The sequence below is a fragment of the Mytilus galloprovincialis genome, chromosome 3, assembly GCF_965363235.1.
Source record: "Mytilus galloprovincialis chromosome 3, xbMytGall1.hap1.1, whole genome shotgun sequence".
NCBI classification, from domain to species: Eukaryota; Metazoa; Mollusca; class Bivalvia; order Mytilida; family Mytilidae; genus Mytilus; species Mytilus galloprovincialis.
Window position 1 is genome coordinate 1,227,692 of NC_134840.1, and position 27,962 is coordinate 1,255,653.

Here is a 27,962-nt window from a genome sequence, read left to right on the forward strand (position 1 = left end):
TCGATTCCTGACTTTTCAACACCGCTACATGTATACTACTGTTGTCTTTATTTAGCTTAATACTCATGAAGGTATATCACAGTACGTTTTAACTTTGTTCACTCTGGATTAACTGTGCATGAATTTGTATGTATAATGCCCTTAATACTTTAATAACAGTACTATGTATTTTATTGTTTATATATATATGTAATTGTCGGTTATTAAAGCCAACCCTTTTTTATGTAACTTTCAACAAGTCCCTATTGAATATATATAATCAGTTGTTGGCTTTAAGATAAGATATTTGGAATTGTATGTAGCTGGTGCGTTTTGCAATTGTTATCTTATAGTTCGTTTCTGTGTGTGTTGCATTGTCCTTTGGTTTTTTCTTGCACTTTAGTGTTTCAGTTGTTTCGTTGTTAAATTTGATGTGTTTCCCTCAGTTTTAGTTTGTAACCCGGATTTGTTTTCACTCAATCGATTTATGACTTTTGAACAGCAGTATACTACTGTTGCCTTTATTTAAGGAATGTCGATAAAATGTATATTCTCGTTTGTTTATTTATTTCTTTTCGCTCGAAACAATTAATATTCTTGTTTATCTTCTTGAAAAGAAAAATGAAAATTACGACTTTTTTTTCTTACTTGTCAGGAGTTTTCAGTTTTTAATGCTCCAATGGACACATGCAATTACTTGATAGCTGCTTATTTTCTAATAATAGAAACAGCGATCGTCTACATCAACGAATACAATTAGATCTTGTTACCGAGTTTGTAACGACACACGTTGTTCGTATAGTGTATTCAACTTCATTTGAACCGCTGTCGGACAAAACAGATAACAAGGTAACTTTTATTTAATTTTTCTTGTCAAAATAAACGACGTCGAAAGGAAAAATGTATAATGTTGAAATATTAGTTTTGATACTAGATTTTATTTTATCCCATGATCGAAATGATAAACATGACTTTAATATAATATGTTTTTAAGTATATTTACCTTTCAAACGTGATATCTTAAAACTTCAACACGAATGTTAACATTTGTGTAAGATCAAAAAGATGCTTTATGCACTCTAATGTCTTATCGCTTACCTTTATTTAACGATATCAAGATATAAAGTTCTTAAAGGATCATGGTATTTACCGTTTAATTTGACAAAAAGTTGTCTTTTGACTGCATCTATATGCTTTTTGTAACAATAGGACGTATGTTGTTGCTTCTTTATATATTTCAATAGATATTCACCAATCGTTGTAAGAGTTTTCTTACACAAATTTAAAATAGAATAATAAATTGTAAATGTAAATTTTCACTTTAAAATGTGTGTATGAGAAAAATAAATATCAATGTCATTTTTACGTGTATATATGGCTTAATTTAGTGAAATGACCTTTATCTTAATTGTCATAAGATACATCCCCGATGACACTAAATTAAATTAAATCAAATTTAAATCCGAGGTAATAGTGTAACATTAAACTATGAATTGTGCTATGTTTGTCAAGGATATAACTCTAAGCCTCCCTTGGTAGTAAGCAGATTATAATTTCAAATAAGTTCTCCAAAGTGTTGCTTAGAGGGCTGTTATAAACATATGATAGCTGTTTTTGATTATTATCGTATGTTTTGTTTATAACAGTTCGTTGTCACTCATTTCAATTTAAGGTAAAAATCTTCAACTTAACAATTTGAATGGAAAAAAAGCAACATAGCAGGACGAAAGACAAATATCAATGATTAAGAAATATAAATGTTTTGGTGATAAAATATATAAAACAAGCAATTCAACAAATGGATTGTTTGCAAAGGTCAAAAAGTTGTGTAATATACTTGTGAAAGAGAATATTGCACCGATCGACGTCTGTAAATGTCGGTGTGTTATCCCTTAAATATTCGGAGGTTTCAGTATTCAACGGTATAGGTAACATATATGGTATATAACAACGGTATAGGTAACATATCTGGTATATAACAACGGTATAGGTAACATATCTGGTATATAACAACGGTATAGGTAACATATCTGGTATATAACAAAAGTTAAATATTCGGAGGTTTCAGTATTCAGCGGTATAGGTAACATATCTGGTATATAACAATATTCGGAGGTTTCAGTATTCCACGGTATAGGTAACATATCTGGTATATAACAAAAGTTGATTAACTATGTTTTGCATTGGCTTCATGGTTGGTGTTACTTAGTTTTGTAGTTTCACATTTCAACATACACATATCCGAATTTTATTTTTATGTTAAAATTCTAATATTTGACTTCTGCTGCACAATATGGGGTAACATAACGGATATTAATAAAACTCAAAAGAGCATATTATTATTATTATTATTATTATTATGCTGCCATTGTTTTACTCATAACTGCAAAGAAGCAAAAATGGGGTATATGTTGACCTATAATGTATAAAAAAGAAGATGTGGTATGATTGCCAATGAGACAACTATCCACAAAAGACCAAAATGACATAGACATTAACGACTATAGGTCACCGTACGGCCTTCAACAATGAGCAAAGCCCATACCGCATAGTCAGCTATAAAAGGCCCCGATAAGACAATGTAAAACAATTCAAACGAGAAAACTAACGGCCTTATTTATGTAAAAAAAAAAATGAATAGTTTACTTTTACAAATTGTGACTTGTATGGAGAGTTGTCTCATTGGCACTCATACCACATCTTCTTATATCTAGATATCAAATAAATATTATTGCATTTGCATAAAAAAATTATAATTACATTTGTATGCACGCGTTCTGTTAGCATTTGTTTTGCGCTCTTTCCGTGAAATTTTCAGTTATTTTGGTGAATGACAATATTAATGTGATATAAAAATGTGCTGAAAACTTGCAATCCTAATTTAGACCGTAGACGACGCTTTTCATACCGATAATGAGGTTAATTTGAAATTTGTTTTATGATTTAACTTTTTTTTATGATAGCTTTTTAAATATTTAAAAAAAAAATTACTTTTACAATTTGAAATGTGTATTCTGTATTATTAATAGTGAGACAGTAACAAATAATTAGTGTATTGTATTGTATTATATTGGAGTGCCTCGTAATTGTGGTCATCAAATCAAAATAACAGACTCAATTGAAACATACACGTATAGTTGAATACTCATTAGCCTCATGGTCAAGTTGTAATTTCGAACTAAATCTTTGAGAGATAAATATTTAAAAAAAAATTTTTGTACGATTATTAATGAAACTGAAAAAGTGAAATAATAATTCGCTTAAAGCAGCCAGTATGGTTCAATTTTGTCAAAGTAAGCTAAGAAACAACGATGATTCTTTTTCACTTGTAAGTGAATAGTTTGACCTAATTCAATACGTATCCATGTGACCGTCTGTTTAACCTTTTGCTAGAGATGGATTACGCACGAATTATGCGTATTCAGGTATTATAAAGTCAAGAAAGTCAACATTGAAAGTGAAACAAAGGTAAATCCTTTGATTGACTGATTTAATCGACAAAACTCGTTAGAATACAGGTAAAAACAATGATTAACATATATTTTTAACCTACAATATGAAATTTAACAGACCTAGAAAAAAAAAATCAAATTTTATTCATAGATTTATGTTTATATCGCTTATATGACCGTCGTCAATCTTTGAAAATCAACTCGATGGTTAATTGAATGGCATCTAGACAAAAAAAAAAAAAAAAAACACACGAAATTATGCTACATTTAATCGTGCCAATGCTTTGTAAATTGTTTATTTTATACTTTTAATTAATCGGATATACGTTTTACTATGATATATAAAGGCAACAGTAGTATACCGCTGTTCAAAATTCATAAATCGATAGAGAGAAAACAAATCCGGGTTACAATCTAAAACTGAGGGAAACGTATCAAATATATGAGAACTACGACACATCAGAGAAAAAAAAATCAAATATGAGAGTTTGAGTGAAATCGGTGAACATGAATTTGACAGCCAACACCGCTAGTAGGGTACTACATTAACGTTTTAACATATTTTTTGGCTTTGCAAGATTTGTTTTTTTTTTCAGATGAAAACATCTGGAGTACTGCGTGGTTTACAGTATAAGGTTGAGGATAACCCACCGTGGATAACTACTATACTACTAGCTGTACAGGTAATGTTGACTCTTTACCGTGGATAACTACTATACTACTAGCTGTACAGGTAATGTTGACTCCTTATCGTGTAAATCTAAAATACTACTAGCTCTTAAGGTTATGTGTTCTCCCTAGCATGGATTACTACCATACTACCAGTTTTATAGGTAATGTTGACTCCATTCTGTGGATAGCTACCATACTACTAGTTCTATTGGTAATGTGGAATCTCCATCGTATATAACTACAGTACTACCAGTTCTACAGGCAATGCAGACTATCTACTGTACTGTACTACAGTACTTCTAGCTTTACGGGTAATGCGGACTCCCCATTGTGGTTCACTACAGTACTTCAAGCTTTACAGGTAATATGGACACCCCATCGTGGATTCCTACAGTACTTCATGCTTTACATATAATATGGACCCCCACCGGGGATTATTACAGTATTTCAAGCTTTACATGTAATATGAACACCCCACCGCGGATTACTACAGTACCTCAAGCTATACTTGTAATATGAACACCCCACCGCGGATCACTTCAGTACTTCAAGCTTTGCATGTAATATGGACACACCACCGCGGATCACTTCAGTACTTCAAGCTTTACATGTAATATGGACACCCCATCGCGGATTACTACAGTACTTCAAGCTTTACATGTAATATGGTCTGCCTACCACGGATTACTACAGTACTACTAGCTTTACAGGTTATCTGGTCTGCCTACCACGGATTACTACAGTACTACTAGTTTTACAGGTAATGTGGACTCTCAACTGTGAATCACTTCAGTACTTCAAGCTGTTTAGGTAATGTAAACTGTAGTACCCCAACCTGACAGGTAATGTGGACTCTCCAACGTGGATTTGTTACTGTAATTATATCATTCTGTGTCATTAATTCATTTACCTTGAGGTTCTTGATTGATATGAAAAGAATCTACAACAAATGATTAAAATAAGATACGATGAACTCTTTTTCCACACAACTACATGTTACAAAATGAAATTGGTTTTATATACTTTTTTCATTGAGCGTCACTGGTTGGTCTTGTGTGGACGAAACGCGTGTCTGGCGTATTAAATTTTAAACCTGGTACCTTTTGTTAGCTATTATTCGTGTGTTTCTCTGTCCTATATGTTCTCCCATTTATTTGTATTGTAGTCCTGTCATGTAATGTTGTCATTTCAATGTTACATTTAATATTGCCATACAAGCGGGAGGTTTGGCATGCCACAAAACCAGGTTCAACCAACCATTTTGTTTTATATGTCCTGTACCAAGTCAGGAAAATGGCCATTGTTATATTATAGTTCGTTTCTGTGTGTGTAACATTTCAATGTTATGTGTCTGTTGTGTCGTAGTTCTCCTCTTATATTTGATGTGTTTCCCACAGTTTTAGTTTGTAACCCGGATTTTTTTTTTTCAATCGATTTATGAATTTCGAACAGCGGTATACTACTGTACGTTTTTTTATCTACGGATTTGTTTTCCTAATTGTTATTCTATTCATTATAGAAATTGTCCGTTGGTCCGGCGTTACTTCATGAACCATTTGATTATTAAATATTAAACTGTTTGTAGCATTACCTGATGTTATTGAGTTCTAACCTTGCAACCCCTGTTCTTGTGGCAACTATAATTTGTGCAAAAGGTGACGTAGAGGTCACATCAATGATTCTGGGTAACATGCTGTTTGCCTGTGGGATATGTACCGTTATACAGACATTTATAGGAGTCAGGTAAACAATTATAATCACCACACAATAACCAATTACCATTATCATTATATTCTCTGTAGTTGAAAAGTAATATCTTTCATAAGTAACAGTAATGAAACTAACAGCAAACAGGAAATCTACAAGACAATAGGCCTTTGATCGGGAATGGGGCTTACTCATCAGGTTATATCATTTTGTAAGAATCGAAAGATTAAAAACACAATGTGGACCAGTAAAATAATCCTAGTCTGCAGCTTATCTCTTTCCAAGCCAATGCAAACTAACGTTTTTATGTTGTTGAATACAGTTAGGATGCTATTTATCTCGGATAACTTAAGAGATTGGGATAAACAACTGTTAAAAATTGACTAATGGTATTGCTTCCTGTCTGTTGAATCCTCTCAATATCAGGTTGACTTTGTGTTTTGTAAAATGTAAAATTTTGTCACTTTTGGTGGTAAAAGAAGTGTAAACACTTGAATAAAAGAGGGACGAAAGATACCAGAGGGACAGTTAAACTCATTAATCGAAAATAAACTAACAACGCCATGGCTAAAAATGAAAAGGACAAACAATAGTACACATGACACAACATAGAAAACTAAAAAAATAAACAACACGACCCCCACCAAAACTAGGGATTATCTCAGGTGCTCCGGAAGGGTAAGCAGGTCCTGCTCCACATGTTGCACCCGTCGTGTTGCTTATGAGTTAAAAATCCGGTAAATAGTCTAATTCGGTAGGTAACATTTATGAAAGGGAAGGGGATTGTAGTTACGACGTAAGGAGCATATCCGATATCATTTGTGAAACGGTTATTCTATAACGGTCAACTAACTCGTGATGGCGTCCGTAAAATATACGAAGAGATGATTTCAACTTCATTTGGAACTCTTGATTTAATAGCTTCCTTGTGGGCAACAATCCTCTATCAAGAAAATCATGATAGGAAATGCCAGTACAGGAATATCGTATCAATTGGGAGAATAATGGTATTGTTCCCTGATAAACACATAAACGGCACATGTCCTTGTTTCCTTTTGCACATGCTGTATTTCTATATAACATCGGATTAATATATAGTATATAGTGATAATTATTAAATAAGGCATGTGCATTTCAGACTACCAATAGTCCAGTGTCCTGCTTTTGCTTACATAGTTCCTATGTTGGCCCTGACAGACTTTGAGAAGTGGAAATGTCCAGAATTTAACACAACAATGATAAATCCGACGATGAGTACAATATTAGGTTAGCATATAACTTGTTATGATTTGTTTATGGTTGTAGACTATAAAAGATTGAAGCAAAGAAAATAGTCATGTATGTTTACATATAACAATTAAAACATTTTGCAATCAAGGTCATTCAAAACACATGTCTGTTCGGATTGGATACTTTTCGAATAAAAATCACCTTGACCTTAACATGCTCTTAAAAACTAGATTGAAATAGTAAAGATTAGTAATATATCCATCAAATAAACATTTGTAAGTGATGCTTTTTTTTTTTAAAGAAAACGTCAAATTGATAGCTATAATTAATTGACAGGTAATATAACAGACCACGATGGCGAAGAACCCTATTGGAAAACACGTTTAAACATGGTTTGTATTAAACATCAAAATCTATCTTGGCCAATATAATAAGTGCTTACATAAAAATTAATCAGCTTAAATGATCCTGTATCGTTATCTAGAAAATGCCAAGACACAATAAAAACCCATCACCGCTGCAATTTAAGTAAACTTCATGTTAACAGAAAAACAAGTAGGAACATTTCCCTTCTAACAGAGAAGTATACTGAAGAATTGGCGAATATAACTCGTTTGAAATAGAGCAAATTAAATGATTTCTCAGAAAAGTATGTTGATTCTTAATTCATTCAATCAAAAGAGCAAAGTCTTGCCGGTTCAACGTCAGTAAACTTATTGGGTAGAGTTAAGTAAGAATAAAATCTCAAATAAAGAATTTTGTACAATATCGACTGCGTCAAGAAATACAGAGTCTACTTAAAGATATCGATCTATTCAGCGGTAAACAAAACAATAATCAAGTAACTTTGCATTTTCGGGTTTCTTTGCGAAATCCCATTCTCTAAATCAAACCAATTTACTGAAGATTGTTAAATTATTTCTGACTACTTCACTGAAGGTTACTTTTTACCAATTACAATTTTATTTAAATGAAGATAACGGGATCAATAATGGTAGCCAGTGTTTTTGAGATATTTTTGGGAGCTAGTGGTATCTTGACTTTGTTGTTGAGATTTATTGGACCTCTAACGGTTGCACCAACTATAATGATGATGGGACTTGGTGTTGTTAAGACTGGATATGAACTTGCTGGTTCTCATTGGGGAATCGCTTTTGGGTAAGTACATAATACAGATAAAACATGTTTGGATGTGTGTGTCGAAATGCGCGTCTACTGCAGGAAAATTGATACTGTTAATGTTATTACTACCACTGGGTCGATGCCTCTGCTGGTGGACTGTTAGTCCTCGAAAGTATCACCAGCCAAGTAGCCTTAGTATAAGTTAAGGAATGTATCTCCCTCTTGCAAAGCTGTGATTTCTTTCACAGATTTGACTATACCTTTTGGACCTTTTGGATTATAGATCTTCATCTTTTAAATAAGCTTTGGATTTCAAATATTTTGGCCACTAGCATTACTGAAGAGACATGTATTGTCGAAATGTGCATCTGGAGCAGGAAAATTGGTACCGTTAATGTTATTGTATGTGGTTATTTGAGTCTGAACTGAGTCACGAAATCTAATGCCTCAAAAAACACAATGGGATAATGGCATCTGAATGATAACAATAAAATGCAGGAAAAATCATTTTACTTTACGTCCTGATTTCTAGAACATATATATATGTAGAAATCATAAATAAATCTACACGTATTTCTTTCGGCAACAATTGCGCTTCTTAAATAGAAAACTGGTTCCTATATTGTAAGGGATCGCAGTTTAAAGCAAACTTAGTAAAGGTCTTAATTTCAATATCAAAAAGAAGAAAAACTTTTACCTTAATGATAGTTTGCTTTAATCAATCAAGAATTCTCAATTAATACTTTCAATAAATCGGATGTAAACATTAATATTTGTCCTTTTTTGTTTTGGATATTTTAAGTGAGAAACAATGCCTTAATATATCGTAGGTGATCGACTTTTATATGCTCAAAATCACAATGAAAAGGTGGTGTTGGGAACTGCAACAAGCTATTATTTTCATTTCTATGGTAAAATAGCTTATTTCTTCTTGTCATTTTCAAGGAGGACAACACTTTGCTGTAACTAAAGAAGGGATACTCAAAAAGCCCGAAATGAAATATACGAGCGCAACTGCAGTAAACGATTATTTGATTTTTCGATTTCAAACTTACCTTTTGAAATCATGTCAAAATGTAAACATGACGAAAGGCGCGTCTTGCGCTAATATGAAATTTCAATCATGATATCTATGATAAGTTTATTTGCTCCTAAATCGGTGACAACATTGAAATACGTTTGGAAGCACTTGGTTGTATTTTGCTGGATATCAACGAATGCTGCTGGTTTTGTTGCTGTACAGGTTTTTAAATATTGGTGCAGGCCTTCTCTAAACAAACTCTGACAGAAATAGTGTTAAAAAATCTCTCGTTAATTATATATATATATATGTGAAATTTATAAGTGGTTCACAACGGACGAGAAAAATGGTATTTACATAAGAGTCATTTCTTGATTTTAAACTGATAAACTATCCATTTATGTAACCGCTAAAACATCGAAGAAAGGTTGTTGTACTATATTTGAAAACTGTAAATGGATGATACAATACTTGTTTCACTATACATGAACGGTAGCATCATATTGATGAAACTTAGCACTCAATATTTGTAGCACCATTGGTCTTATTATATTGCTGTCGGAATGTATACCAACATTAGAAATTGATGTCCCTTGTACTATAAAATTAACCGGAAAGGAAAAAGGGGTTGTAAGACACGATAAACGGAAAACCCAAGTAGTGTTCCATAAAATGTTTTCTGTGAGTAAATATACTTTTATATTGTATTTTACATTTCAAACGAACTTTAGTTGTGTTAATGACAATCTTACCGCATCTCCTTTATTTTGGTATTGAAAGCACTATGTATATGAACTGAGAGTTTTAACTTCTTTCTTAATGCATAACTGTTTTACATAAGAACCAAAGATGTAGTGAATGAAAACCACGCTGTCACAGTAAAGACTAGGATATGAAAGTTTTATAAGACAGCTAGAAAAAAATACAAAGTTGTGAACACAATAACAAACACTGTTTCGTATGTAAACAAACAACTTTGAAAAATAAAACATAATTGAATATGAAATATAAACTTGAGGAGAAGTTGGGTGTTTTGAAAAAGTAAGCAGCTCCAGCTGTGTCATAGTTTCCGTCGTAGAAAGTGAATTTTTGTCGGTATTTAATTGTTTTATTGCTTCAGGGTTATATAAATAAAGGCAAGAGTAGTATACAGCTGTTCAAAAGTCATAAAAAAAACCGATTGTAAATAAACAAATCCGTGTTTCAAACTAAACCGAAAGATATACATCAACTATAAGAGGAAAACAACAAAACACTGAAGTGCAACACAAAACAAACGTCAATGCAACATACATACAAACGAAATATTGAATAACAACTGCCATATTTCTAATTGGGTGCAGGACATTTAAAGAAAAAAATAGTGGTTAGCCAAACAGTGTGCTTTATGGCAATGTTAAATATATCACTCAAATGACAATCTTACATGACAGGAATACAGGTCAAATAAATGCAAGAGTATTCAGGACAGAGAAATACATAAAAACATAATACAATAGTACATATCGACATGTTAACCCATACTTACAACGAATACACAAAGTACACCCAAAACAGCTTAATAGAGGTACTGTCCGTCACACGAAGGTATCAACGAGGGGGGGGGGGGTCATCAACGCCACAAAAATTGACTATAATTTTTTATAATTATGTTTCATTTTTTATATAAGGTGATTATTTCCGTATGTTTAATGTGGCTGCTATGTTACATTTTAACAACAACCGGAGCATTTCCAAGCGACAAGAACAGCTATGGGTACCAGGCTCGAACTGATCTACGAGATGAAGAATTAAAAACTGCTTCCTGGGTCTCATTTCCCTATCCTGGTAGGATTATGATCAAACTTACAAATAGTTATCAAAGTACATCAAAGCTACCAGGTTAATAATTTGACACCACAAACGCGCGTTTCGTCTATACGAGACTCATCAAAGATGCTGAGATCAAAATAGTTAAAAAGCCAAACAAACATAAAGTTGAAGAGAATTGAGGACTCATACATTTGAATATGGTTATTCCTTTGGAAGCATAAAGTTAAAGAGCATATTTCTATTAATATCAAATAATCGACTATACGATTTCCAGGAAACGACACCTTGATGAGAAATGAAATTACCCATCTTAGTTGAGCTGAAATGCACGGACTAATTTTAACTTGCTAGCTGAAGAGGTAATACTAGTAGTTCAATGAAAGGCATATTTCTTTAAGGGCATACGATACAGTTTCGAACCTGTATTTACAAGTTGATGAAAATTTGCATATAGGCTATTTTTTTACCTGATTAAATAAAATATGTCATAAAAAATATACCTTCATGTGCTACTTTTTGAGTAAAATGAGGTCGAAATTTTGTATATATGCTCAAAATTCAGATTTGTGTCCGTATTTTCTTTTTCGAAAGAACGACGTAACTTTTTTGCTTTAAAAGATAAACACAAATAGTTTTTTGTTAAATAATCGGTAATTTCTGTATTTTATGAGTATCATTAAAAATTATGCAATTTTTATTCCGAAATAACTCTATATTTATCAAATGCTCATGAATAGAGGAAAAAACGTCATTTTTTGCTGCATGTTTATTAAAATTAAAAAAATTGCGCTATTTACAGTTTTATAAAATTTGGGTCACATAATCTCCTTGCAAAATGAAATAAATTGCTATTTTAAAAAATAGGGGTCCATGCACTCGTTTTCAAATTAAATCAGTTTGAATGATAAAAATCAGTCAAAAATGCATCTTTTCCCGATATGTCATAGTTACGTCGCGAAAATAACATTTTACGTTAGCAACGTCATTACCTTCAATGTTACTGTATCGCATGCTCTTAAACAGTCACACTATCTTAATTTCAAGACGACACATATCTGAAGTTACACCTACATACTGCGTGCCTGATGAATAAACTTCAAATACAAGTGTTAGTCTTTGGTATTGCTCACCCGAAGATCGACACGACAACCTCCGCTTCGCGGCGAGCATGGTACCTAGAAACCAACGAGTCAATTCCCAATTCGTCTCCAAAATATTTACCGAAGAGATAAAGTATAGTTTATACGATAATTAGTACACGAGTTTTAACTCTATATCATTATCATAAGTAAAGGTGACTTTAAAGAAGGCATTTGTTTTTCTGGTATCCGCTGATTTTAAATGCGAGCATTTAAACTGATTTCAAAAATCAGTAAAATATGATTATTTTTCAGGTATTTTTCTAGAGTTCGAAAGTCAGTTATATCCGATTTCTTTTTTCAGGTAGATTTCACTTGACAGTAATATCAGTTTGCTTTCGACTTATGAGTTTGATTATCCGTTTGGTATCGTTCGCCTCTCTTTTAACCCGAGTCATAATTCAATTAAATATTGTTTCTTTTTCAGGTAGACATGGCATGCCAACATTTAACTCGGGTTTGTTTGTAGCATTTATAGCAGGTGTAATAACTTCTGTAATCGAGTCTATTGGTGATTATTACACGTGTGCCAGAATAGCTGGTGCTGTTCCACCGCCTCCCTCTGCCATAAACAGAGGTAAGACTCAGTAGGTTCATTTGTTATTAAAGCATGACAAAACATTCATGTGTCAAAGACGGAGTTTAAAGTCAGTAGCATTATTTGCCAGAATAACGGGTGTAGTTTCACCACCACCTGCTTTACACAGTGGTAACAATATGTAAATTAATTTATTAAAATAGCTCAATCTTCTCCCCGATCATTCTGCGATGAACAGATGTAAAACTTTGTGAGTTTATTTGCCTCAACAACTATATAGCATGAATATGCACGAGTGTAACGTACAGTTGAGAAATATAAATGTCAGACGATTGGGAACTGCGACACCATACGGTTGCAATGCCAAAATTGATGGTACATGTATAGGTATTCTTTCTAGTCCTTCGTGTAGCTCGGTTTATGTGATGAATATTTTTTAACTCTACTCCTCGACGTAGACACAGTAATGGTCATCGTCATTATACATCACCTACTCTACATAATGTCTCTATTATTGACTTTCTGCCATTTATACAAAAAACCGTTAGGTATTCTTATTCGCACGAAACTTTATTCATTAACCCTTTCTAAACTTCATTCTCTGTTCAATTTATGTTTGGAAACCACTGTTACAAACCCTCATTCAAACCAGTACAAAATTACAGCTATAATTTTGGATATTGCAAGTCACAGACTTTTCAAGCCAGTCCGCATTACGAAAAAAAAAAAGAGAAAAGATCTTTCCTTAATCTTTTTTTTGCCGACAAAGGTATCGATGGCGTCAACTTAGGCAATGTCCTTCATCATAAATTAGTTCAATCCAAAATACCTCCTTATTTCAAAGATCAGTCTGTACCAATAATTTCTTATACCTATACCAAACCTATTGCAACTAAAGTTTTCAATTACTAAGCGCGAGAAGGAAGACGTAGACACTCTTTCAGAATGTATTCAGGCAGTGATGTCGTTGATACACATCAGAATTAGGCAAATGAATGGGTCTATCAATGAATGCCCATGCTACGTCAATCTTTAAAGACCCAAATGTTGCAAAACACTTATCCTATCTCCATGACGAATATGTTGTTGTCCACGCAGATAAAGCCCCAAACAATATCGTTTTTGTGTGTAAAACTCATTACATTAACTGCTTGATAAACGAATTAGGTATTGCCAATTCACTTGGAAACTCAACATATACCCTCACGACACTTACCAAAGAGGAAATCCTGGATAATCATAGGTCTGTTCTATGTTCCATTGGCATTTCAACCAAAGATGAAGAACTGGATCTTCCATCACTGTATTGGATACCTAAGCTACATAAGTGTCCTTACAAACAACGGTATATTGCTGGGTTTTCCAAGTGCTCTTCGAAACCTCTTTCTAAATTATTAACATCTATTTTATCAGCAATCAAAGACGGGCTTCAAAGTTATTGTGAAACTGCGTATTCTAAAGGTGGTGTGAATCAGATGTGGATACTTAAAAATTCCAAAGATCTTTAATAGAGTACATACAATCTAACTCTCTTTCATATTGTAATAGTATTAAAACATTTGACTTTTCTACACTTTACACAAGTATTCCACATTCCAAACTAAAAGACAAATTGAAAGAGATGGTATTGCTTTGTCTCATAAAAAAAGAAAGGCCAACTTAGATACAAGTATCTTGTCTTAGGGAGGGATAAATCCTACTTTGTAAAGGATCACTCTGATTAAAAAAACAATCTCTGAAACTGATATTATCAAGTTGCTTGATGTTTTGATTGACAGCATATTTGTTACGTTCGGATGATGTGTTTTTCAACAGACTGTCGGTATTCCAATGAGAACAAATTGTGCCCCTCTTCTTACCGACTTGTTTCTTAATTATTATGAGGCTGACTTCATACAGGAACTTCTTAGGAAGTAAGATAAGAAGTTAGCGATAGCCTTTAACTCTACTTTCCGCTATATAGATGATGTTCTTTCATAAAAATAATTCGAAATTTGGTGACAATGTGGAACGCATCTATCCCATCGATCTAGAGATAAAGGATACTACAGATACAGTTAAGTCGACCTCTTATCTTGACTTACATCTAGAAATTGACAACGAGGGTCGGTTGAAAACAAAACTTTACGACAAAAGAGATGATTTCGGCTTTCCAATTGTTAACTTTCCATTTCTAAGTAGCACCATTCCAGCAGCACCTGCATACGGGATATATATCTCCCAATTGATACGATATTCCCGTGCTTTTATTTCCTATCATGATTTTCTTGATAGAGGGTTGCTACTCACAAGGAAGCTATTAAACCAAGAGTTCCAAATGGTGACTGTCCCTCTGGTATCTTTCGTCCCTCTTTTACTACTTTGAAATTAGAAGTTGGCGATTGTAAAGTTTAGGTCATTATGATTATCATGGCTAGTTTGAAAATATTACAACATAAAGCCCATTCGAAGACGGGATTGTGGTTACAATTGACGTTCTTTCACTCCTAATTATTGTTTGGATTCGTGTTGCTCGGTCTTTAGTTTTCTGTGTTGTGTTTTGTGTACTGTTGTTTGTTTGTTTTCGTCTTTTTTAGTTTATTTTTCTACTCTCCTGGAAAAAAAACCTGCCATCATCTGCAAAACAGATGTTATACAAAGGTCAACCAGCTCGTAAAGGCGTCCCTAAATTTTTTGAGGAGATGACTTTAACTTTGGAACACTTGGTTGAATAGTTTCATTGTAAGGGACGACATCAAAAGATCAATGTAAGATAAAAAACTTAATTCAAATAGTTTGGGGGTGGAGGTTGAACTAATGCATTTTGGTTATCCGACATTGATTTTTACATATATCCATATGGGTCAATCAATTTTTCCCAAATTAAGTTAAGAGGGGGTGGGGGTCAGTGAAAACACTATGTGAATTAAGTTTTTTTATCCTTCATTGAACTTTTGATGTCGTCCCTAAGCAGCAATCATCGATTAAGATATCATAACAGGAAATACAGGTTCTTAAATGTCGTATCAACTGCGATATACTACAACTCGACATCCCCACTATACATCTCGTCGGTTGCTGCTCACAAGGAAGCTATTAAACCAAGAGTTCCAAACGGTGAAGTTGAAATCATCCCTTCGTAAATTTTACGGACGATATCACGAGTTGGTTGACCGTTATGGAATAACCGTTTCACAAATGATATCGGATATGTTCCTTACGTCGTAACTACAATCCCCTTCCCTTTCGTGAATGTGACCTACCGAATTAGACTATTTACCGGATTTGTTATCACATAAGCAACACGACGGGTGCCGCATGTGGAGCAGGATCTGCTTACCCTTCCGGAGCACCTGAGATCACCCCTAGTTTTTTGGTGGGGTTCGTGTTGTTTATTCTTTAGTTTTCTATGTTGTGTCGTGTGTGCTGTTGTTTGTTTGTCTTTTTCATTTTTAGCCATGGCGTTGTCAGTTTGTTTTAGATTTATGAGTTTGACTGTCCCTTTGGTATCTTTCGTCCCTCTTTTATACGTAATGTTTTGAGCATATGTATCCAATATAAAGACTGGAGATTTTCATTGTCATGGACTTGAAATTTAATGAGTGTATTTCTACCTGAACAGTTAAAAATACATATAGTGAGATAAGCATTATACAGCATCGTATACCTAATTAAATAAGATTTCTGATACATTCTATTTCTTTTCCAGGAATACTAGTAGAAGGAATAGATGGTATTTTATCAGCAGCTGTTGGTCTAGGATTTGGTGTAACTTCATGTAGTCAGAATATTGGTGTCATCAGTTTGACAAAGGTACAGATCATTTGAAGTGTAATAATATATACGATTATAAAATTACCTTGGGTGAGATATGTCATTCCTCCATACGATGTGGTTTTGTTTTTGTTGTCAAACAGCTATTCACATTAGGGTTATATAGAGGAATTCTGTATATTCATGCTGACGTAAACCCTGCTGTTTTTCCTCATTGTAAATATGAGCAATTTGTTATTGCAAATTATCTGGACCGTGTATATAACTGTTATGCTTTATAATCAGTATAAAGTAAAATCACAAAAATACTGAACACCGAGGAAAAAATCAAAAAGGAAAGTCCCTAATGAAATGGCAATATTAAAAGCTCAAACATATCAAACGAATGGATAACAACTGTCATATTCCTGACTTGGTATAGGGATATTTTATGTAGAAAACGGTGGATTAATAAAATTGAGAATGGAAATGGGGAATGTGTCAAAGAGACAACAACCCGACCATAGAACAGACAACAGCCTGAAGGTTACCAACAGGTCTTCTAACCTGGTTGTATAACTAGCTAAACCTCTCACTTGTGTGGCTGTCGCATCAAACTCCATTATATTGGACAAAACAAATAGACATTATATGTAAAAATGTCAAAAATAGGGTTACAATAGTCATTATTGTGTTTTAATCCTAATCACTGCAAAACAGCTATTTGCATTCCTTTTAGTAATGAGTGAAATTCTGCATTAAACAAACGAAATTGTGAAAATAGCTAAAAAAAATCAGGTTATTAATTGTCATTAGAAAATTAGTTAGAGAATATTTCTTTTAAATATCACTAACAGTGAGATATGTTCAATTGTATTCCCTTTCTGGAGGTTAATTGTGACGTACAGCCAATTATTACACAAAACAGTAAGCATATCTTAGAATCTGTAATCTTAGACGAATAGTTCTAAATACTAATATTGTCGTCTTTGCTCCGAGATAAACCTAGCAATACTACTATATGATGAGAAAAAACAGCGAGAAGAACAATAAAAAATAACAAAAACACGGCAAAAAAAAAAAAAAAAAAAAAAAAAACCCTGTAAAACAAATAATAGTCTTAAAAGCTTAAAAATTAAAAATAAGCAAAAAATTAGCAACACCATCTACCAAAAACTGTGCTCTAGTGTAAAACATTATAAGGCACGAGTTGTGGTAAAAATACGAGAAAGGGGGACTTTATGTTTCCATAAATATCACCATATTACTCCCGTTTTACAGAGACACCATTTTATAGGTGTGTTGTACTCGTACTGTCAATGACATGATATAGAATATGTAATGAGAGTTTAATTACTACATGTACAGGTTGGCAGTAGACGTGTGGTACTTGTAGCGGGTATACTGAGGATAATATTTAGTTATTTTAACAAGTTTAGTTTTTACCTACATGTACAGGTTGGCAGCAGACGTGTGGTACTTGTAGCAGGTATATTGATGATAATATTTGGTTGATTTAACAAGTTTAGTTCTTACCTACATGTACAGGTTGGCAGCAGACGGGTGGTATTTGTAGCGGGTAAACTGATGATAATGTTTGGTTTTTTTAACAGTTAAATTACTTCATATACAGGCTGGCAGACGTGTGGTATTTGTAGCGGTATACTGATGATAATACTTTGTTGTTTTAACAAGTGTAGTTCTTACCTACATGTACAGGTTGGCAGCAGACGTGTGGTATTTGTAGCGGTATACTGATGATAATACTTTGTTGTTTTAACAAGTGTAGTTCTTACCTACATATACAGGTTGGCAGCAGACCTGTGGTATTTGTAGCGGTATACTGATGATAATACTTTGTTGTTTTAACAAGTGTAGTTCTTACCTACATGTACAGGTTGGCAGCAGACGTGTGGTATTTGTAGTGGGTATACTGATGATAATATTTGGTTGTTTTAACAAGTTTAGTTTTTACCTATATGTACATGTTTGCAACAGACGTGTGGTACTTGTAGCGGGTAAACTGATGATAGTATTTGGTTGTTTTAACCAGTTTAGTTCTTACCTACATGTACAGGTTGGCAGCAGACGTGTGGTATTTGTAGTGGGTATACTGATTATAATATTTGGTTGTTTTAACAAGTTTAGTTTTTACCTATATGTACATGTTTGCAACAGACGTGTGGTATTTGTAGCGGGTATACTGATGATAGTATTTGGTTGTTTTAACCAGTTTAGTTCTTACCTACATGTACAGGTTGGCAGCAGACGTGTGGTATTTGTAGTGGGTATACTGATTATAATATTTGGTTGTTTTAACAAGTTTAGTTTTTACCTATATGTACATGTTTGCAACAGACGTGTGGTATTTGTAGCGGGTATACTGATGATAGTATTTGGTTGTTTTAACCAGTTTAGTTCTTACCTACATGTACAGGTTGGCAGCAGACGTGTGGTATTTGTAGTGGGTATACTGATTATAATATTTGGTTGTTTTAACAAGTTTAGTTTTTACCTATATGTACATGTTTGCAACAGACGTGTGGTACTTGTAGCGGGTATACTGATGATAGTATTTGGTTGTTTTAACCAGTTTAGTTCTTACCTACATGTACAGGTTGGCAGCAGACGTGTGGTATTTGTAGCGGGTATAGTGATGATAGTAGTTGGTTGTTTTAACAAGTTTAGTTATTACCTACATGTACAGGTTGGCAGCAGACGTGTGGTATTTGTAATGGGTATACTGATGATAATATTTTTTTTAAAAAGTTTAGGTCTTACCTATATGTACAGGTTGGCAGCTGACGGGTGGTACTTGTAGCGGGTATACTGATGATAGTATCTGGTTGTTTTAACAAGTTTAGTTATTACCTACATGTACAGGTTGGCAGCAGACGTGTGGTATTTGTAGCGGGTATACTGATGATAGTATTTGGTTGTTTTAACAAGTTTAGTTCTTATCTACATGTACAGGTTGGCAGCTGACGTTCGGTACTTGTAGCGGGTATACTGATGATAATATTTGTTTGTTTTAACAAGTTTAGTTCTTACCTACATGTACAGGTTGGCACATACGTGCGGTATTTGTAGCGGGTATACTGATGATAGTATTTTGTTGTTTTAACAAGTTTAGTTTTATCTACATGTACAGGTTGGCAGCAGACGGGTGGTTCTTGTAGCGGGTATACTGATGATAATATTTGGTTGTTTTAACAAGTTTAGTGCGTTTGTTGTTACTGTTCCTGATCCAATCATCGGTGCATCATTCATTGTACTCTTTGGTGAGTTGTCAATTTCATAGAAACAGATTAAAAATTTGTTTAAGTCCGAAAAACAATAAGATGGATACAGATTTTGCACACATCTATTAAAAGAATTTATTATGCCAAACACGAGATACGAAACATATTTAATTCTTATTAATTTTCATTGATTATAATGCATTTAAGGTATTAAACACATCTGATATATTGAGCTTCAATATTGTTCAAGTTCAAAGAGATTAAACGGGTAAACACGAGTTAGAAAGTGCTTTATATATTTACCCTATACATGTAATTTTTATTTTTTGAATCATAAAATCAACGTTAGATTTTCCTTCCACTACTTAGAAGAATGGTTCGGTATCTATTTATAAATAATCTAATAAACTTTGCAAGACAGTATACGATATCTATAAAGGACATTTGAGAATAGTGAATTATTCAATTATTCATTTGTTTCAGTTTTCTTTAAGCATTTGAAATTCAATATATGTATATTGATCTGTGTTGAAGGCAAAAATTATAATTATTGCTGAAAGCAAACATTATTTTCATTGTTAAAGGTAAACATTTCACTCCTTAATGAAGGAAAAAATTATGCTCATTGCTGTATGCAGTATATTGCCCTACTAATGTTGTTTACATCATAATATGTCTCTGCTGAAAGTTTTCGCATTGGCAACCATACCTCTTATTATATGTTTATATTCTATACTCATTTAATTTTGTGTATATCAGGAGTACTAGCAGCTGTTGGGGCATCAAATCTTCAGTATGTAGACCTGAACTCACCCAGAAACATGATAGTGTTCGGTCTGTCTTTGTTCATGGGATTGACATTGCCTCCATGGACCAAGCAGAATGAACAAATCTTTGCAGATGGTAAGAAATAAACATAATTTTGTCCAGGAATCAGAATCATTTAACTTTATACACAATCGCTTTGGTTATTTTGGTTGTAATCTTGTTAGCTGGTTTGATTGAACAAAATTATCACAACGGTTGTATGATAGAAATATTAAAAAATTATAATCAATGTATTTTTGCTGATATTGTGGTTTGATTTTATTTCAGGAAACGAAAATGCGATGCAGGTTTTGTTAGCTCTTTTAGGAAACAATATGTTTATGGCTTGTTTCACAGCATTAATATTGGACAATGTTATGCCCGGTATGTAACCTTGTATTTCTGATAGGAAAAAAATCTAGCTGTTAATCAATCATTAGAGATAATAAAAAACTTGTTTTAAATATACTAAACTGAATGAATATGAAACAATGCAAAGGACATGTAATATATTTCATTCACGCTGAAACACAGAAACGAGAGCTTGCATTCAACCCTTTTTTCTTATAGTCACAAATGCCCAATAATCTGCTTGGTTTGGCCAAGACATGACTACAAAAACCAAAAATCTAAACAACATTGCACTACAACGTTAAAAAAAGAGATACCCCAATTGATGAGTTTACAATATTAACATTACACAATCAAACTGAAAGCATGTATTTTTATGTTGCAAATTTCAGAGTATCTTTTGAAAGAATTGAATTGAAATACTCCTGACAGAATAAATTATAAAAATACATTTTTATTTTTGTTATCCGTAAACTAGGTACTGTCGAAGAACGTGGAATAGTGTTATGGCGGGAATTAACATCCGAACATCTAGAGGACAAGGGCAGCTACTCATTAAGAACGTATGACCTTCCGTTTGGTATGTCAAAAATAAGGTCATGGCGATGGACCCAATATATTCCGTTCTCTCCAACATTTGTTAATGATCCTCTTTATTGTTGTTCATCTCCTACATGTGACCACGAAGACGTACCAGGACGTGATCACAAAGACGTAACTAGACAGAATGACATCAATAGACCCGATGATGGCTGTACAAAACTATAAAACAATTGAAGCATGCAACACAATCAATAAACCAATTAACTTTATCAACCATTGTAGAGTAAGATTGTATACGTATCGTATTGTGTCAAGATAGTTTGAAGTATCCCAAGGCGAATGAGTCCGTTTTGAATTAACCTATCTCTCTTCAACTTCGTACTTTATTTGGCCTTTTTGACAATTTTAGATTTGAGCGTCACTGATGAGTCTTTTTGTAGCCTGGCGTAAGTATGAATTCTCAATCCTGGTATCTATGATGAATTTATTCACAACAACTGGGTCGATGCCATTGCTGGTGGAGATTTATTTCCCCGAGGGTATCACCAGCCCAGTAGTCAGCAATTCTGAGTTAATATTGATATGCTTATTATTATAAATTAACTGTTAACAAAATTTAGAATTTTTGAAATAATAAGGCTTTTCTACCTCAGGAATAGATTACCTTTGCCGTATTTGGCAACACTTTTAGGAATTTTTGGTCCTCATTACTCTTTAACTTCGTACTTTATTTGGCCTTTTTAACAATTTTACATTTGAGCGTCACTGATGAGTCTTTTTGTAGACGAAACGCGCGTCTGACTTAAATATGAATTTTCAATCCTGGTATCTATGATGAATTTATTCATTGGAGGAGATTCAGATTCAATATTTTATTAAAGTTTCACCACATACAATTACACATATTTACACAATAAAGTATTCATACAGGTACATAAAACATAAATGCATAACAACAAACTTTAAATTCACATTGTATGTTCCAATCTTAAAAAATTTATGAGAGACTGTACACACAATAATGTTAAAAAACAATTCGATATTGTACATATTATATAATATTTATATATATATATATATATGACATTATTGTATTATCAAACACTAAAAAAAGGTCTTCAAAACCGACTTGATATATTGCATACTTATTGTATTGACTGGTGTCTAGATGTAAACTTGTCCAAAACAAAAGTTTTAATTTTTAATAAGTCTGGAAAATTTTTGAAGGAATCACTTTATTTAGATAAAGAGGGTATATAATGTGTTAATAAATGTAAATATTTAGGAATAGTCTTTACTTCTAGTGGTCTTTTTCAACAGGAGAAAGAAGAGCTATTAAAAAATTCCTTAAAGACAAAATTTTAATTACAAAAATCCATGTCAGCTTGTAATACAAGTATTGATACTGCAATTCATTTATATGATCACACAATAAAACCAATTTTATTATATTGTAGTGAAATTTGGGGTTCATTTAAAATTAACTCTGCTGCTTGCAAGAAAAAAAGTGATTATCTATTTGAATTGATATACATAAATGATTATTTGGAAAAATCACATTTCAGATATTTAAAGTATATTCTTGGTGTAAATAAGAAAGCCTCAAATTTAGCAGTGTTATCAGAGGTTGCAAGAGTTCCTCTTTATTTTTTTGTCATTATATCTATGGTAAAATATGTACACAGGCTAACACATTGGACACAGGGTTACTTTATGATGCTTATGTTTGTAATAAAATTTTAGATGCAGAAAACATTAATTGTTGGTATTCATCAATGAAATATGTACTTCAATCACTTGATATACAAAATTTAGATACAAAGCTCAATAAATTAATTAAATTTGTAAAATGTAAACTTTGTAATAGTTTTAAAACATTTTGGTTGGTCAAAAGGTCTGAAACCTTATCACAAGGTAATAGTAAATTAGAAAATTATTTCGACCTCAGGAATGACTTTGTAAAGGAGGCTTTTTCATCAATTAAAGATTTTAGTATAAGAAGAGCTATATGTAAAATGAGAATAAGTGCTCATGATCTTAGAATTGAGAAAGATAGATATAGTAAAAAATATAGAGAGAGAACTCAACGTCTATGTCATCACTGCTTATTACATGGATCAAATTCTATTGAAGATGAGACCCATTTTACAGTAAATTGTCCATTATATAATGAACAGAGGAAATTATTACTAATTTTAAAGAACTACCTAATGATAAGAAATATTTCTGGCTGTTCACAAGTGCGCATTTACAAACTCTCATGTGCCTAAGAAATTACATTATTAAAGGTTTAGAAATAAGATCCATATATAAACAAAATATATGAAATAATATAATATTTTATTGTTATAACATTTAATATAATAGTTATATAAAACACATGTTGTGTTAGGCTCTGATCCTGTCCATAACGTTATAGTATGGTATTAGTTTTCTGTTTAGCTTTTTCCAATCATATTGTGTTGTAAAATGATGCCCTTTATGGGTTCTTGATTAGATTAATAAAATTCTTATCTTATCTTATCTTATCTTATCTTATTCGCTTATGAATATCATTAAAATATAGCATAATCAATTAGACAAAAAACATTTCTTCTGATTAAAATGCTATAGCAGGTTATGGCGACACTTTCATTATTGAATTAAAAAAAAAAAATAACTTTTCATTATCTAATAAAATATTAAAATCCACATTAATTTTTGCAACTTCATAACACAATATCTGTCTTAATAAAGGCAATAGTAGTATACCGCTGTTCGAAATTCATAAATCGATGGATTAAAAACAAATCCGCGTTACAAACAAAAACTGAGGGAAACGAATCAGATATAAGATGAGAACTACGACACAACAGAAACACAACATTACAATTTAGCACACACAGAAAGGAACTATAATATAACAATGGCCATTTTCCTGACTTGGTACAGGACTAAGATCTAGTGGACGTTTCAATAAAACATGTAGTTCATCTTCATTACTATTATTACAATAAAAATATGTTCGTGTAGTTATTTTCTTTCATTTCTACCTGTTTCTATTCTAAGGGGAGCAACTCCACATCTAAATTTAGCAAAAGCACTCCTAAATGAAAGTTGCAATTTACATCTGGATATTCCCCAAAAGATTTTTATTTGCATTATAATATTTAATCCATGTTTATGTTCATTAATGTGTCATTTCATGAAACGAAAAGGAACCACCTGTTTCCTCCAAAGAAAACCTTTGTTGCAACAACCGTTAAGATGAATTGTTTTGAAAATTAAAAAATGAAACAAATATACACGAAATAAACAAAAGTTTCAAAGCTAGTAACAAACCCTCATGTCATGCATCGTATGGCATTTAAAAATCTTAATTTGAAATATGTAACGCTCGTTAATATTCAGACAATGCAGACTTTATCAAAGGGGAAAGTGTTATACTCCTTACAAAAAAAACAACTCTTTGAAGTATAGATTCTAGGTACTGATATTGTTTATCATCTTAATAAAGGCGACAGTGGTAAGTCAGTTATCGATTGAGGGAAAACAATCGGGGTTACAAACTAAAACCAAGGGGAATACATCAATTATAAAAGGAACCATAGTAGTGCATATCAACTATCCGTTTTGGGTTATAATTTTTCACAAAACTTCATAATAAAGTGGCACAGTTTAAGTCGCAAAAGGAGTTCCTATAGGAAATTGCATTATCTATATTTACAGATTTACAAGCTATAGCTTTCTTTCCTTTTTCTTTTTAAAGCATCATTTTACTCTTTAGTCATTTTTGGATATACATATTTGACGTGACTCGGTACTTATATCCCCTCATTGTGTTTATAGTGTGCTATGGTAAATTTTAAGTTTTGTTTATCGTTTTTGGTACTGTGCTTTGTTCAAATGCCTTTTTGTTTTTCTTTGTAGACATATTTGTTTGTCTTTATAATGATTTAGATCAAAAATTCATTATAAACATTATAACTAATGTACCCCAAATTTTGGCATTGTTACCTATTGTTTCTGTATGTTTTGTTCAAACATCGTGGTCATTATAATGGAATTTTAAGCGTCTGTCATTCATGTGAGAGGTTTAGCTAGCTATAAAAGCAAGTGTAAATACATAAGAAAATGTCTTTACCAAGTCAAGATTATGACAATTGTTATCCATTCATTTGATGTGTTTGACGTCCCTTATCATGATTGTGACCTACCGAATTAGACTATTTACCGGATTTGTTATCACATTAGCAACACGACGGGTGCCACATGCGAAGCAGGATCTGCTTACCCTCCCGGATCACCTGAGATCACCCTATTTTTTGTGGGGTTCGTGTTGCTTATTCTTTAGTTTTCTATATTGTGTCATCTGTACTATTGTTTGTCTGTTTGTCTTTTTTTCATTTTTAGCCATGGCGTTGTCAGTTTATTTTTTTATTTGTGAGTTTGACTGTCCCTCTGGTATCTTTTGTCCCTCTTTTATCACTGAACTAGTATACACACTTGTTATGGGGCCATCTAAAGGATGCCTCCGGGTGCGGGAGTTTCTCGCTGCATTGAAGACCAATTAGTGGCCTTCGGCTGTTGTCTACTCTATGGTCGGGTTGTTGTCTCTTTGACACATTCCCCATTTCCATTCTCAATTTTATTGAGTAAATGATTTTGATTGGTATTTTTTGTTTTGAATTTTCCTTTGAGTTCGGAGATTGCTCCCAGTTACTGAAAGTTAGTTAAATGCAAACTACAACTACGAAATACATCTATTTTCCAAACAATTAACTGTAATCTAAAACAAATTATTTTCAAGTTAATAAAATCAATAACACTTTAAACACCATTTCATATCCACTTCATATATATAAAAAAATAATGGTTCTTGTTATTGAATAACGCAATTTTCTGTGGAAAATCAACCCGGGTTTAGGCAGACATTTTTAAAATTGAAACTTGCGTCACTGGTCAAATGAGATGACTCTCTGCTGACAGATTCAGTCCTAATTGTTCACACATTTTTATACGACCGCAAAATTTGAAAAAATTTTCGTCGTATATTGCTATCACGTTGGCGTCGGCGTCGTCGTCGTCGTCGTCCGGCGTCCGAATACTTTTAGTTTTCGCACTCTAACTTTAGTAAAAGTGAATGGAAATCTATGAAATTTTAACACAAGGTTTATGACCACAAAAGGAAGGTTGGTATTGATTTTGGGAGTTTTGGTCCCAACATTTTAGGAATTAGGGGCCAAAAAGGGCCCAAATAAGCATTTTCTTGGTTTTCGCACTATAACTTTAGTTTAAGTTAATAGAAATCTATGAAATTTTGACACAAGGTTTATGACCACAAAAGAACGTTTGGGATTGATTTTGGGAGTTTAGGTTTCAACAGTTTAGGAATTAGGGGCCAAAAAAGGGCCCAAATAAGCATTATTCTTGGTTTTCGCACAATAACTTTAGTTTAAGTAAATAGAAATCAATGAAATTTAAACACAATGTTAATGACTACAAAAGGAAGGTTGGTATTGATTTTGGGAGTTTAGGTCCCAACAGTTTAGGAATTAGGGGCCAAAAAGGGACCCAAATAAGCATTTTTCTTGGTTTTCGCACCATAACGTTAGTATAAGTAAATAGAAATCTATGAAATTTAAACACAAGGTTTATGACCATAAAAGGAAGGTTGGTATTGATTTTGGGAGTTTTGGTCCCAACAGAATAAGGGGCCCAAAGGGTCCAAAATTATCATTTGTTTGATTTCATCAAAATTGAATAATTGGGGTTCTTTGATATGCCGAATCTAACTGTCATGACTGTGTATGTAGATTCTTAACTTTTGGTCCCGTTTTCAAATTGGTCTACATTAAGGTCCAAAGGGTCCAAAATTAAACTTAGTTTGATTTTGACAAAAAATGAATCAGTTAGGTTCTTTGATATGCTGAATCTAAAAATGTACTTAGATTCTTGATTATTGGCCCAGTTTTCAAGTTGGTCCAAATCGGGGTCCAAAATTAAACTTTGTTTGATTTTATCAAAAATTGAATAAATGGGGTTCTTTGATATACCAAATCTAACTGTGTATGTAGATTCTTCATTTTTGGTCCTGTTTTCAAATTGGTCTACACTAAAGTCCAAAGGGTCCAAAATTAAACTTAGTCTGATTTCAACAAAAATTGAAATCTTGGGGTTCTTTGATATGCTGAATCCAAAAATGTACTTAGATTTTTTATTATGGGCCCAGTTTTCAAGTTGGTCCAAATCAGGATCTAAAATTATTATATTAAGTATTGTGCAATAGCAAGTCTTTTCAATTGCACAGTATTGCGCAATGGCAAGAAATATCTAATTGCACAATATTGTGAAATAGGAAATTTTTTTTAATTAGAGTTATCTTTCTTTGTCCAGAATAGTAAGCAAGAAATATCTAATTGCAAAATATTGTGCAATAGCAAGATTTTTTTTTAATTGGAGTTATCTTTCTTTGTCCAGAATCAACTTAAATCTTTGTTATATACAATATACAATGTATATTCACTTTTTACTACCAACTGATAAATTATAATAAATAACATTCAGTGATAACAAGCAGTTTTTTTTACATCTTAATATTTTATGATGTATTTAAATGAGTAGTTATTGTTGCAA

At 32.7% G+C, this 27,962-nt stretch overlaps 1 protein-coding gene across 1 annotated transcript; it reads left to right on the top strand.

The window, feature by feature from the left end:
* The first annotated feature begins 703 nt into the window (after nucleotides 1–703).
* On the top strand, nucleotides 704–22,047 carry LOC143066281 (solute carrier family 23 member 1-like). Its single transcript, XM_076239273.1, has 14 exons — nucleotides 704–828; nucleotides 4,028–4,114; nucleotides 5,689–5,846; nucleotides 6,949–7,064; nucleotides 7,389–7,432; nucleotides 8,017–8,198; nucleotides 9,717–9,864; nucleotides 10,854–11,010; nucleotides 12,562–12,711; nucleotides 16,361–16,464; nucleotides 19,556–19,685; nucleotides 20,406–20,549; nucleotides 20,742–20,837; nucleotides 21,283–22,047. Exons 2-14 carry the CDS (start codon nucleotides 4,028–4,030, stop codon nucleotides 21,570–21,572), a joined length of 1,806 nt encoding a protein of 601 aa, XP_076095388.1. The 5' UTR covers nucleotides 704–828; the 3' UTR covers nucleotides 21,573–22,047.
* Nucleotides 22,048–27,962: the final 5,915 nt, after the last annotated feature.